The following is a 15937-nucleotide window of genomic DNA, read 5'->3' as shown; positions in this document are numbered from 1 at the left end:
AACAATCCGCACAATGATCGAAACAACCCAACCATTATACCATGGAACCCGAAACCTTCCACTTCCATAGGAACCACGACAACACATTTCTTTCTTCAAAATTCACAAACTACGCCAACGAGCCATACTTTAACAACATTATTATTCTAAATACAAGAAACCATACTAGAATCACACTAGTTCTAAAACAGCCCAACAACAACCACACTTCAATTTGGACCATTAAACTTTCATTTGCATCATAGAATCCACAACACAACATCCCAAACATACTAAATAAAATTAGTTCTTCACTCCTACACCACACTACCTATACACGGCCACAACACAACAATTACAACTTCCACTTGAATCATTCAATACCTTCATTCTCATCACATAATCCATGACAACAACAACCAAAATACTAAGTAAAATCAATTCGCCATAACCTACCAAAAACAGCCCCTATACGGCCAACATCAACATGCATAAATTTCATGATTTTCATCCATTTTCACATACCACAACATGTACAAACATCTATGAAAGCATGTAAACAAGATTAAACCTCACCTTCTCCATTTGTCTTCACTACTCGGCTAGATTGAGAACTTCAAGAACAAACACTTTGCTTGCTTCAACAATGTACCTCCATGTTATAGAGGACCTTCCAATTAGTGGGAAACTAGAAGAAAATATTTTTTTGATCACTATTCATGATCTTCCATTTTTTTTTTGCCTTGGCCGAATGGTCCCTTATTTTTTTCTCCAAGGTTCTACAAAATTCTAAGGGGTGGAGATGATGAATAATAATGAATTAGTCATCTTCCTATACTTATATAAATCCCACAAGTGTACCATGGCCCACACCACACACATGGCCACATATGGCCATTTTCATGAAATATTTATTTCACTTCTAGCCCTTAATTTTCATGAAATGCTTAACTTTCCATAATTCACTTTTAACCCCAAATTTTCCTTATTCCAAATTTACCCTTAACACTCCATACCAATTAAAAGATGAATATACAACTTGTGCATTAAAACAAAATCAACAAAACCGGAAATTAAAAGTCTTGTCCATAACTTGTCGCAACCAACTTAAAATATTCTAACGTACAAAATACGGGATATAACATCCTTCCCCCCTTTAGAACATTCGTCCTCGAATGTTCAATTAGTCTCATAAGGTCTTATAAGGATCTCGGGGGTTTCTTTTATTACTATAACATGCTGTCCCACTTACCAGTCATATTTCTTCTTCATCTTCTCTTCAGCTTCACAAGTCATCTTTTCCCTGTTATCGCTCTGCCGCAATACCTTAACAGAAACCACGTCCCTAGTACGCAACCTCCTTTGCTTTTTACGTCTGAATTTGTAAGACTTTTCAGAAAACTTCCCAGGGGGTCACCCATCCTAAAATTGCCTTCACTCCGGCACGCTTAACTTTGGAACTCTGATAGAATGCGATGCTTTAATGCTGATATAATCGCGTCCACCTCATCGCATGCCCTTCATCGCGTGTGTCAAGATTAAGTTGAAGTCTTAACAGATCCCGAAACGTCCTCGTAACACATCTCTCCGAATTAGAACGGGTCTCTTACTTTTCTTATTTCCTTCTTCCAATTACCCCTCTTTTCTTACACTCGCTATCATTTCCGTTATTATATAACCCTTATTCCAAACTTCCCCTACAGAACTTGATAAGCCTTCCTTATTCGTCCTATGGCTCGCTTTTCCGTTTCACACTTGCCTTTATATTCTAGCTACACAGATCACATCATAGCTTTGTTCACTTTCTCACTAGGCTTTACTTATTTTCACAACAATCTCCATTATATTCACATTGTCCCGTTCGTATTCGATCTCATAGCGTAACACTTCTTAACTTCTTACCCTTTCTGATCCATCTTATCCTTAATATCTCACAAGCTGTCTTATCAATACATTCATATCCGTCACAATTCTTTCCCTCTGTACTCTTGTCTTAATCTCACTATTACTATCGGCACGACCTTTCAAGTCGTATTATAAACCCATATCTCATTTTTTTTTATTTCTAAAAAAATTTCGAAGTTTTCTCTATATTTCTTACTATCTCAAAATACTCGCACGCAGAAATACCAACAATGCCTCACGGGTGGCCAAAATACATATATACATATCATATCATATCACGACCTCAGGTCTCCCAATATCAATAATCGTACGAAAATGATAAACATACCTCGTATTCCCAACTCAAACCGCACCGTTACATTTTCCCGTTTACTTCCCTTTTCAGTTTGCAACTTGTATTTCAATCGTACTTCAATATCTTACCCGACATATATCTTTCATACCTTTGCTTACATGCGTGCCTTGTAACTTCCAATATCATCAATTACTTTCTTCTGTCGAGGTCATTCTTCCGTCGCAATCAAAAGTCGGGTAAGGAATCTCATTTCCTATGACTTGGTTCTATGGCACAATCTCGTATGTGAAAGAAGAGTAACCACCCTAGATGCCCCGTAGCCTCCTCGTTCATAAACGTGGCGCGCTTCACACCATAAACAGGACTCTACCGGGACACGACTTTGCGTACAACCCCAGGACGAACTGCTCTGATACCAATTTGTCACACCCTAGTTTTCGATAGGGCATGATGGGCACCCGACCCTTACTTAGGGCCGAACGAACCCGCTGACTCTCGTGATACTCATAACCATACTGGGCCCACAAAATATGACATAAGTACATAATGAAATTTTTTTTCGGAAAACAAACATGCCTTTCATCTTTGTCAAATCAAATAAAACTAGCACTGTATGAAATCCGTAAACATATGAAGTTCGTAACATAATGCATAATAATACATCGCTTACATAGCCACAAACCGACATATCATACATTCGACTCGTTCGCAAAGTCTCTATCATAAGGCAACCGTCATAACGAAAATACTCCACTCGGCGGCGACTCCGAAGGAAATGGAGCTCGCCAATCCACCTGAACATCTTCGCTAACATCACCTACTCATTCCGTGGTACTGCGTGGCACGAAACGCAGCCGAAGAAAGCGGGGTCGACGGATATGTACCCGAGCATGTAAAGCATGGAATACAGAAACGAGGTCATAACCGAAGTAAGGAGTACAGAAAGTGAGCATAATAACCAGAATACCAAAGTGCTTGCATCCGAAATACAAATCGTACATGAAAGGTACAGAAAACAAATATAATAATCAGAATGCCAAAATGCTTACTCCTGAAATACAAATCATGCATATCAATGTCATGTATTATATCCGGTCCATAATGGGACTGAGTGACATAAGTAAATGATCATCATATGCTTACCGTAACACATCATAACATCATAACTTATCATACGAGGTGACATTAACCGATGGGATTCGCCAAACCAATGTGGGATTCGCCCTAAGGCAAACCTTTACACTCACCCCCCCCCCCCCACTTTGGGACTCAGCGTGCCTGCTGAGGTTTGCCCCACCATTGGGTTTGCCCCACCACTGGGTTTGCCCCACCACCGGCTCTGATACCAACTGATCATACTCCAGAATACATATATATATAACATATAACGTGTCCCGGCCCTCCAAAGGAGGGACTCGATAAATAAGATCATCATGTAATCATATTATCATACCACATCATACTTCGTATCACATCATACTTCAGAATATAGCATAGTGCGCACGATAACATACCGGCCCGGGACTCGGCGAAAGATGTAACAACAGAATGCACGAGCAGAATCGTGAGTAACCATATGCATATAAGACATCATTACAGACTCAACAGAGTGATCAAAACGAACCCTCATTTAAAAGCCAAAACAATAGTCAAATCAAGTTTCCTCCAAATGTCTCTCGAACATACCAAATAGAAATTTAGAAATCATAATTACGTATCAAAATCATATGCATGAAAATCCTCATTTCGAGACTTAACAGATAAGTAAGTAACCATACCTTCTGGGCTAATGATAGCCACATTAAGTTCTTTCAAAAATAGGTCGTCGAACCAAACATAGAAAAGTCTCCTGGGCCCAATGGACAGCATCAAATCAATCCGAGCCCGCCTATGAAAATCAAAGTCATTATACGTTATAATCATTTGCGAACATATCAAAGTAATCCTAAGTTGTCTATGAAAGTTACTTTACATTTTTAGACATAGGAGCCTTTAGAACAAACCGTTTATACCACATTTTAAATCCAATCATATCAAAGACATAAAGACCATAGCTTGACCATATTAAGGATGCCAACGTCAAGAAGCACATATTAATCATAAACATGCTCGAAACTTCGTAATGGAGTTACCCCAAGGCACAAATCGTGTCATATCTTACTTCCGTCTAAGACATGCCAAAAGAAGGAAAAGAGTAAGCTTTACATACCTCGTTTGCTTCCTAAGCTAATCCAAACTCAAGTCTCGCTTCTCAAAATCTACAACAACGTCATTAGACACCAAACATTAGCCATAGGCACCTCGGAATCCAATTCCAAGCTCGCACTTCATTTACAAATTTGGGCAAAGATTTCTATAAACTCAAAGATCCCCGAGAATTCAACTCGGCTAAATTTTCAACAACAATACCAACAACCATATAAACAATATCAATAAAAAAAAACGCATTCTAACATTAGTAACTCTTTTCTACACAATTCACCAACATTCCATTCAACTACATACATTCAAGTCAACATCGACGCTCACATATTCAAATATTAATCCGAGATCATTCAAACAAGATTCAAGAATATTTCCAACAATCCGCACAATGATCGAAACAACCCAACCATTATACCATGGAACCCAAACCTTCCACTTCCATAGGAACCACGACAACACATTTCTTTCTTCAAAATTCACAAACTACGCCAACGAGCCATACTTTAACAACATTATTATTCTAAATACAAGAAACCATACTAGAATCACACTAGTTCTAAAACAGCCCAACAACAACCACACTTCAATTTGGACCATTAAACTTGCATTTGCATCATAGAATCCACAACACAACATCCCAAACATACTAAATAAAATTAGTTCTTCACTCCTACACCATACTACCTATACACGGCCACAACACAACAATTACAACTTCAACTTGAATCATTCAATACCTTCATTCTCATCACATAATCCATGACAACAACAACCAAAATACTAAGTAAAATCAATTCGCTATAACCTACCAAAAACAAATTTCCTATACGGCCAACATCAACATGCATAAATTTCATGATTTTCATCCATTTCCACATACCACAACATGTACAAACATCTATGAAAACATGTAAACAAGATTAAACCTCACCTTCTCCATTTGTCTTCACTACTCGGCTAGGATTGAGAACTTCAAGAACAAACACTTTGCTTGCTTCAACAACACTCTCCATGTTATAGAGACCTTCCAATTAGTGGGAAACTAGAAGAAAATATTTTTTTGATCACTATTTTTGGGCTTCAATTTTTTTGACCACCCAAATTTTTTTGGGTTGGAATACCCAAATTTTTCCTTAATATTCCATGCCATTAAAATCATAAGCAACTTATGTATTAAAACAAAGTCGTAGTTAAAAGTCTCTACTTCGCCTCCCGGAATAGTCTTGTCCTTAACTTATCATGGTTAACTCGGATTGTCCCGATGTACGAAATATGGGATATAACATCCTTTCCCCCTTTGGGTGGTCAAAAAAATCAAGCCCAAAAAATAGTGATAAAAAAAATATTTTCTTCTAGTATTCCAACCAATTGGAAGGTCCTTATTAACATGCTTAAAAATTTTCAATAATGTTGTTGCTTTATAATTTAAACTCACGTTGACAGTATTATATTTCGTATTTTTCTACGTCGGATTATTCGCAAGCTGAAAGGGCCCACACATTGAGATTTTTTGGGACATGCGACAATTTATATGAATCATATATGTGAAGTTAAACATAACTCAAGTTAAGGACCCTTGAGCCAAATCAAGTGGAAGTCCTCCAAACAAATATTTTTAAGTAACGTTTTCGGTGATCCGACTTTGCGGCGTAAACGGTATTATAAGTTTTGGAATTTGGAAAACACCAAAGATAGAAGTTGTAGATAATTGAATTATATTTCGAACCATAGGTCGTGGGCCCACAGCTGACATCGAAATAAGAAGATATGGACGTTTTAAGACGGAAAGGTCGGGGATAGCCCAAACCGGCCCAATCGGGTTAGGCCCATGACCCACGCCTATTTAAGTGAAATTTCAGCTCCTTCTCTCATTTTTCGTACCAAGAACACCAGAAAATTCTGGAAAGAGAGAGAGAAGAGCCTTTGAGAGAAGCAAAACCAATTTTGACCGAATTCCGAGCCCCGAATTCCGGCTCATGAAGAGAAAAGTGTTGTACGCCGCGTTGTCTTCACTTGAGCTAAAAATCAACCAAGTAGAAGAGTGATAACGTGGGGGCTGCATGCTTAAGGTATGAATACGGTTCCTTTTCATTGTTAACGAGTTTATTTAGAATTTAACGGATTAGCACGGAGGGAATAGCCTCGATAAATTCATTTGTTGGTGTTGAATTATGGAAGGAGATTTGAAGAGAATTTTGATGAAAATAAATGTATTTAACTTGTAAAATGTGAAGGTCGTTGTTATTGATGTTGTTCATATGAATTCCGACTCCTTACGGAAATAAAATTATTAAATAGTTATATCACAAATTTGGTTGGTTGAGAAATTTAGAAAACAAGAAAGCGAGCTGTTTTATGGCATACGTCGGTATTGGAAATGATGTTAATACTATTGGTATTGTTGTTGATGTTGTTGGTTACCGAATTGAGAATTCGGCTAGGCATATAAATGGGAAATGCCGCCCAAATTTCGTAGAATTATGCGGGATTGAATTCCTAAGTGCCCGTAGCTAATGTTAGTATTTAGTGATGTTGTTGTAGATTTTGGGAAGCCGAGACTTAGTTTGGATTAGCTTAGGAGCGGACAAGGTATGTAAAGCTTACTCCTTCCTTCTTTTGGCATGTCTTAGACATAAGTAAGATATAACATGATATGTGCCTTGGGATTAACTCCATTCTTAAGTCCCGAGTATGTTTACGATTCTTATTTGCTTCTTAATGTTGGCATTCTTAATGTAGTAGAATTATGGACCTTACGTCTTTGTATGATTGATTTCAAATGTTGTAAAAGAGTTTTGCTCCAAAAGGATTTTTATGTTGAAAAATGTCCGTAACTTTCTTAGACGGAATCGATTGCTTGGATATGTCCGCAAATCATCCTATAACGTATAATGACTCTAACTTTTCATGGGCGGGCCCGGATTGTCACGCATATCCGTGGTCCCCGAGATTTTCCTTTGTATAGTCTTAATGACTTGTTTTTTTGAAAGAACTTAATATGATTTCTTTTTTAACTCTCGAGCACCGACTACTTACTTATCCATTGAAGTCCGTAATGACGTATGTGTGTGCATATGGTTTCTCACTACTCGCTCGTGCAAGCCTCAATATGTCTTTCACCGAGTCCCGGCCGGGTACGTATTCGTGCACACTCCACCGCATCGTTCACCGAGTCCCTCACTGTAGGTCGGCACGGTATATATATACGATGATATGATGACGCGATGATGTGATGACGCGGGGGACGGCGCCGTGATGGCATATGATGATTCTATTCACCGAGTCCCTCACTAGAGGAGGTGCACCGTATATATATATATATATATATATATATGATGACATGATGCATATAATGACATGATGCTATGATGATTACTTCACCGAGTCCCTCACTGTATGTCGGATATATATATATATATATATATATGTACATGTATATGATGATTTTACTTACCGCGTCCCTCACTAGACGGCCAGGGCACGTTATATCTATGCATATGTACAAGATGATTTTCTAATTATGTTTCTTAGTTTCATAATGAATTTGATATGATATTGACACGCATGATTTATGTTTCAAGGCAAACCTCATGATTTTCCTATACTTCTTATCCCGCATGATTCGTCATATCGTGTTTCATGCTTTACATGCTCGCATATTCCGTACCGACCCCTTTTTTCGGGCCGCATTTCATGCCACGCGTGTATGCATGATAGGGAGAGATGTTCCGGTTGGATTGGCGAGCCCCATTTCTTCCCCGAGGCCGCCGCCGAGTCGGGGTATCTGTGTTCAGATATCTTGGGTTATGTTAAAGACTTTGCGTACGTAGTCGAGTGTATGATATGTCGTTTTGTAAAACGACTATGTAAGCCGATGTGTCATTATGCATTTTGTTGCGTATTTCATATGTTTACCGATTTTACCGATTTGAAAGATGAATAGTATGTTGTTCTTGAAAAACTTTCTTTATGCATTCCTTTCATGATATAAGGGCCCAGTAAGATTATGTGTATCACGAGAATCAGCGGGTTCGCTCGTCCCTAAGTAAGGGTCGAGTGCCCATCATGCCCTATCGAAAATTAGGGTGTCACAGCCGGGGCACGTTATATGTATATGATGATATTCACCGCGTCCCTCACTAGCGGGCCGGGGCACGTTATATGATATGATGATGACGATGATACGGGGATGGCGGCCGTACGGCATATGATGATCCTATTCACCGAGTCCCTCACTAGAGGGCCGGGACACGTTATGCATGCATATGTACACGATGATTATTTACTTTATGTTCCTCGGTCCGTAACGGGGTCGGATATGATATTGATACGCATGATTTATGTTTTGCAGGCAAGCCTTATGATTTTCTATACTTCCTATTTCAAGATGATCCTCGTCGTATTTCATGCTTTACATACTCGACATATTCCGTACCGACCCCTTTCTTCGGGGTCGCGTTTCATGCCACGCGTGGTGTATACGGATGTAGAGTGATGTTCCACCTGGAGTGGCGAGCTCCATTTCCTTCCGGATTGTTCTTAGAGTCGATTATCTATATTATGGTATCTTGGTTCATGTTAGAGACTTTGCAGACAGAGTCACGTATAGAACATGTCAGCCTTGCAAGCGGCTCTGTAAGCCGATGTGTCATTATGCATTATGTTACAAGTTTCATATGTATACAGATTTTTCCTTGATTTGAGAAAGACGAAAAACATGTTTTTTTGAAAAGCTTACATTATGCACTCATTTCATGATTTAAGGGCCCAGTATGGTTATGATTATCACGAGAATCAACGGGTTCGCTCGGCCCTAAGTAAGGGTCGGGTGCCCATCATGCCCTATCAAAAGTTGGGGTGTGACAATGTCTCACCTTGGAGGGACTACATCTTAAGGTGAGTGTACGTGAGGAAAATATTGATGGATCATAGTCAACGTTATTAGCTTCGTAGGTACATCATATCGTAATCTCTAGAATCTTTAGGCTTAAGCTTTGCGTTATCATCTTCGTGTTCGTAGCGCATTTCTTATCTCATATGACCATTCATGGACATGGGCCTTTAGTCTTTTGGAATGTAGGAAATTTATGAAGAGGAAGGAAAATCATGCATAAGATTCATTCATTAGAAAGAAGGGTTAAGCCTCACATACCTTTGTCGCTTAACTATTCTATCGCTTGCTCGTTCTCCTTTAATGCTCGCGTCTTTACCTTCAAGAGAGTTCGTATTGTCATTAGCTGGGCAATTACAACAACACACTTCCTAAGGCTAAAGAAAATTGGGCAGCGTTTCCTTTGTTTATACTACTTTCCGCCATATTCCATATCAACTCCCAACATTTATAACAACAATCACAATATCGCTAGCAACAATTGCCATTCATTTACATTATTCGCATTTCACAATTCTACTCCAATTCTCCAAAATCATGACCAAGGTCTATTGTCGCGTTCTTTCTCATACAATACTTATTCCATGTTCTAAATATCATTTATAACGCATTTATAACATCAACATATCCATTTTCATGATTCATTCCAACTACTATTCCACAATGACATTTTTCACCCATTTAAGACCCATTTTCTACACTCTTCTACCATCCATGTGTTTCAACTTACTAATACTTCAAATAACATAGAAAGGTCATAAAACTTACCTTAGATGATGGAGGAATAAGCCTTGGATGACAATTCACCTTTTCCACCAAAACCCTATTTTTCCTTGCTTGAGATTTCTTGAGTTAAATGACTTTAATGAGGTTTCCTTCACTTGATTCACTCTATTTCTTGTTGTTGATCTTGGATTTCTATTGATTTTTTATGATTGTGTGTATGGAATATTCTAGAGAGGTCTTGAAGTGTGGAGGAGTGGGAGTGAAATGAAAATGAAATGAAAAGGGTCCCTTATATTTATTCATCTTCAGCCCCGACCACGATATACGGACCAACATACGGTCCGTATGTTTTCTATGGGCCGTAGATCTGGTCCAGTGAAGTATGCTCTACTGGGATGAATCTACGGTTGGACATACGGTCCATACTTTATACGCCGCATGTGTTCCGTAGGTTCGCCCACCTTTCCGAGAATTGTTCTCGTCGACTCGTTTGATCTCCGATCCTCCTATGAAACCTTCTTAACACTTGTTTATCACTTCAATACCAATCTAAGGGACGTTATAACTCTTCCTTAGGTCTTCATTTATACACCATTAACTCAATACTCGTAATTCTTATCCGTTACTCAACATATGACTCGCTTCCCTTAACAACTTTCTTTCCTTAACTCGAATGTCTTTGAAAATCTTAATTAGGATCATCAAATACTATTTCTTACTTGTCCAAACCTCGTATACATCATACCCCTCACTCGTCTATTCACTGTACTCTAACGGGGAATTTTCCAAGGTGTAACAGTTTTCATGCCATATGTGCATTGGATGATATAAAGATGAGATCTTTAAGGCTTATGTGTTCTAAGGCATGGAAAGACTTAACCGTTGCTAGTGTAATGCCTTTAACTAGTGTAAAGGTAGGATATTTGCAAGTAACTAGCTTAATTCGATGTAAAAGTGGAATCTTTGTGGGTTTAGATGCCCGACTTGGGTAAAGGTTGGAACTTGTGGTTATACTTGCTCTAATTAAAGTAAAGTTAGAAACTTTATGATGGTCCATGGAAAGTAAAGAACGTTATGACCTAGTTTAGTGGTAGAATATTCACTTTAGTGGTTGAATCTCTTATAACTTGTATAATTTCACTAACTAAGCAAGAAGATAAGTGTCAAAAGTACCAGCCCTCGCCATGGCTATAGTTTAGAGTCGATCGACGAAGCTTACTGACACGTGCTTCCCGTAATCATTCTACACTTGCTGCACCTTTTGTGTGCAGGTACAGATCCGGGCACAAGTTGAGCGTCTTGATTCAGTGATAGTAGGAGAACATTGTCTTGGAGTCCATGGTGAGCTATTGATACCTTCCCGGCACCAGATTCTTCTCTATCCTTCTTTTATGTCTTCCTAATTTCAGACAGCGTTGTATTAGCTTTTATGACTTGTAATCATATTCTAGACAGCTCTTATACTTGTGACTTCCAGGTTTTGGGGTATGCTATCTTAGAATTATTTTTAGCTAGTTATTAAGACTATTTCAATACATTGGGAGTTTCTATAATTTTCGCATTTACTATGTTTGTATTGCTTCGGGTTGGGGTTCGCCTATGGTAAGGGTAGGTTCTCTCACGACTCAAATGGGATTTTGGGTCGTGATAGCCTGGAAAGAGCTTCAGCCTTGACTTGAACAATAAAAGCCAAATCGTTGACTTGGAGATCTCGCTTCAAGATCTTTTTGTCACAAAAAGAGTGTTTCATATTTTCCTTGTACATAACTGCACTATCATATGCCTGGTACCGAAACTCATCCAACTCATTTAGTTGAGATATCTGAAGCTTGGTAGCCTCGCTATTTAGCTTCTTCAATGCCCACATTGAATTGTGTTTGAGTTTGACCGAAAAATAGCAAGCCTTACTAAAAACGAATAAGTAAGGCGAAGTCCCGATAGGAGTTTTGAATGCCATTCTATAAGCCCAAAGAGCATCATCTAGCTCGAGATCAATTGGTTCAATTTGCATTTACCGTCTTGGCTAAGATATTCTTTATCACCCTAATAGAAAACCTCTCGCATTGCACTTGTTTGAGGATGATATGGAGTGGACGCCTTCTTGTGACACCATACTTCTCTAGCAATCGTGTAATGTGTCACAACCCAACCCCGTAGGCAGTGATTTCGTGCCCGAGCCGGACACTCGTATACACCCGATAACTATAATCGTCCACCACTAGCATAACAAAGAACATATATATAGAAAGGCATGATGTCGTCTCAAAATTGTCGCATATATATATATATATCACAACAACTCGTCTCCGAGGAGTTACAACTTTCAACATAACATCGTATATAAGCGGCAAGGCTATCACAATATAGGAACGTCCCGGCCATACACGAGCCGACAAGGCTGTCTTAACACATAGCTTCCAAAACATGTATATATATATATATATATATATATATCTACGCAAGCCGACAAGGCTGCCACTACACACAACATCCCAAAACATATACATATACGCAAGCCGACAAGGCTGCCACTACGAATGGGAACGTCCCAAAACATAAGTCATACAGACAGAACTGAACAACAACTATATACAACCCACACATATGTCTACAGACCTCTAAGAGTGACAACAGTAACATATGACGGGACAGGGCCCCGCCGTACCCCTGGCTAAGCATATATATACAACAAAAGGATCTGTACCAAAAAGCTAGGCTCCGGAACAATGGAGCACTCCAAGTCAGCTGAACAGAAATCCTAAGCTGGCGGATCACCAAAGCAAGAATCTGTACCTGCGGGCATGAAACGCAGCCCCCCGAAAGGGGGTCGCACGAAATATGTACTGAGTATATAAAGCATGAAATACAGTAAACAGGATTATAACCGAAATAAGAAGTACAGAAAACGAGTACAATAACCAGAATACCAACATGCTTGCTTTTGAAACACAAGTCATGCATGTCAATATTATATATCATATCCGGCCCATTATAGGACTCGGTGAACATGGTCGCCACCCCGTCTTTGGCGTCATAACACAAGATACTCGAATTACGCATAACTCCGTATCACGCATAACTCCGTATCACAAGATAGCTCCGTATCACAAAGATAGCTCCGTATCACAAAGATAGCACCATAACACAAGATAACACCATAACATGTCTGACATAACACCATAACACAGCATAACACCATAATATATATATATATATATATATATATATATATATATACCGTACCCGGCCCTCTAGTGAGGGACTCGGTGAAAGATGTAATAACAGAATGCACAAACAGAGTAGTGAGTAACCATATGCATATAAATCATCATTTGAGACTCAATAGATAAGTAGACTAACCAACGCTTGAGTACCAGGATGATAGCCATGTTAAGTACTCTTTGAACATCATTATGAACTATATCAAAATAAAGCCTCAGGGATCATAGATACGTATCAAATTAATACGAAACAAATTTATGAAAGTTATGGTCATTAGTTATTGTGAAGTCTTTCAAGAATAGGAACTTTTACGCATCGTTTACTATCCAATCATATAGAAACTCGAGGGCAGTAGCTCGACTATATTAAGAAGTCTAACATCAAGAAGTGAATAAGAATCATAAACATGCTCGGAACTTATGAATAGAGTTACCCCGAAGCTCATATCGTATCATACTTACATCTAGGACATGCCAAAAGAAAGAAGGGATAGGCTTTACATACCTTTAGCGTTTACTCACAACACAACACGTATACGCTGCCCAATAGTGTTTCAACCTATATTAAGACGTCAAGAATTACGATTAAACTACGAAGAGATTCAAAACGTATCCTAACGTTAATAATTCCTTTCGAGATAATTAGACGACGCTTCGCTTATATTCAAACCAACTACATACAACCAAGCCAACATCACTAATCATACATTCAAGTATCAACCCGAGACTATCCAAACATGACTCGAGGACACTCTGGACAGCCCGTACAACACTCCAAAATAGCCCAACCAACACACAATACAACATATAATCTTTCAAGTTCAACAAGAATAACAACAACACATTCTTTTCTTCCAAATTCATGAACTATACCAACAACCACACGTTAACAATATTATTCACATAATTGCAAGAAACTTTACTAACATCATTTTAACCCCTACAACAGCCCACAAATAATTACAACTCTAACTTGAATCATTAAACCCTTCATTCCCATCATAATATCTATAACAACAATAACCAAAATTCTAAGTAAAATTAATCCATCATTCCTACACAAAACTGCCCACGGCTTGGACAGCTTTCCAACATCAACATATACCCTTTTTTTTACACATCCAATTCACATTTATATATGTTCACAACACATCCAAACTTACCCTAAAACATATAAGAAGTGATCAATTCTTACCTTAATGCTTAACCCTTCAACGGCTAGAACTTGTTAATTGCAAGAATGAATATTTGATTGCTCCCAAAGATACTTCACGTTACTAGGGACCTTCCAATTGATTGGAATCTTTGAAGAAAAATAAATTTTTGATCAATTCTCAAGGACTTCAATCTCGGCCAGCCATGGCCGAGAGTCTCTCTCTCTATCTCTTAAGTTTTCTAATGTTGTGAAGATGAAGAATGATTTTCCTTGACATCAATTTACTACTTATATGATGCCTAGGTGTTGGACACATGTCCCACTCATGGCTTCGAGCCAATCAAATTTGGCCAAGCCATGGGTGGGGCCCACCACCACAATGGCCAATTAATGAAGTAATTAAATTTTTTAATCCCACTTAATAATCTAATCATGGTTAATTAATCCCTAATCTTCATTAAAAATTCCATACCAAATAAAATTTATAAGCAACTTGTGCATTAAAACAAAATCGGAGGTTAAAAGTCTCTACCTCGGATCCCAAAATAGTCTTGTCCTTAACTTGCCGTGATTAGCTTAATGTCACACCCTTAATCCGATAGGGTGTGATGGGCACCCGAACCTTGCCTAGGGCCGAGCGAACCCCCAGACTTTCGTAATACTCATAATCATCGGGGCCCGCAAAACATGACATAAGCACATAATGAAAATTTTTCGTAAACAAACATGCCTTTCATTTTTTTTTTTCAAATCAAATGAAATGCAATCGTATGAAATCGTAACATGATGCACAACAAAGATTTCGCCATATATAGCCGCTTGCCAAACAAATCTGTAGCATAATGCATACTAATACACCCCAAGCATAGCCGCTTACAAAACAAATCCGACATATCATACACTGGACACCTCGTTCGCAAAGTCTCTAACATAACCCCCGAGATATCACAACTTTAACACTCGAATTATGAAGACTCCGGAGAAAACGGAGTCGCCAATCCGTACCGAACATCTCCGCTAACATCACCTACTCACCGCCGGGTACCTCGCGTGCATGAAACGCAATTGCTATAGCTCGTACTTCGTACGTTCGTGATGTTGCGAGACCATGGCGAGAAGTTAAGGACAAGACTCGGTCTCTAAAAAAAGTTTCAATGTGCGCAGTTGTTAGAATATTAATTGTGGGCAATGATAGCATGGAAAATATTGAGAAAGGGTAAGGGTAAAGAGAGAAATTCGTAAAACGGGCCGGGAAATAATGCGGAAGGTTAGGGACAAAATGGTAATATTGAGAGAAGTCGAGGGGTAAAAATGGGTAATTTCACAAAGGTTCAAGGAAATTTTTGAAGGGCCAAAGTGTACAAAAGGAGGCACTTGGTCTTTGACCAAGTAAGAAAAGTCAAGAAAAGAAAAGAAAATCAAGAAAAAGGAGGAAAAGTCTAGAAAGGGAAGAAAGGGGAATATGTGACCAAAATTGAGGGGTTAAGCATAAATATATATAAGTGATGGGGGAATTACATATATATATGGAGTCATCTTTTTTTAGTTGAAGAAATAAG

The 15937-nt window shown here is 38.7% G+C and overlaps 1 protein-coding gene across 1 annotated transcript; it reads right to left on the bottom strand.

The window, feature by feature from the left end:
* Nucleotides 1–11619: 11619 nt before the first annotated feature.
* Nucleotides 11620–12012, bottom strand: LOC132041924 (uncharacterized). The gene has a single exon (XM_059432601.1). It carries the CDS (start codon nucleotides 12010–12012, stop codon nucleotides 11620–11622), a length of 393 nt encoding a protein of 130 aa, XP_059288584.1.
* Nucleotides 12013–15937: the final 3925 nt, after the last annotated feature.

This window comes from Lycium ferocissimum, unplaced genomic scaffold, assembly GCF_029784015.1.
Source record: "Lycium ferocissimum isolate CSIRO_LF1 unplaced genomic scaffold, AGI_CSIRO_Lferr_CH_V1 ctg12289, whole genome shotgun sequence".
Taxonomy (NCBI): domain Eukaryota; kingdom Viridiplantae; phylum Streptophyta; class Magnoliopsida; order Solanales; family Solanaceae; genus Lycium; species Lycium ferocissimum.
Note: the sequence above shows the minus strand (reverse complement) of the source record. Positions and strands in the feature narration are given on the sequence as shown.

What these genes read in the sequence shown, in the direction of transcription:
- LOC132041924 (XM_059432601.1), bottom strand. Translation starts at nt 12,012, where the DNA reads ATGCAAATTGAACCAATTGATCTCGAGCTAGATGATGCTCTTTGGGCT.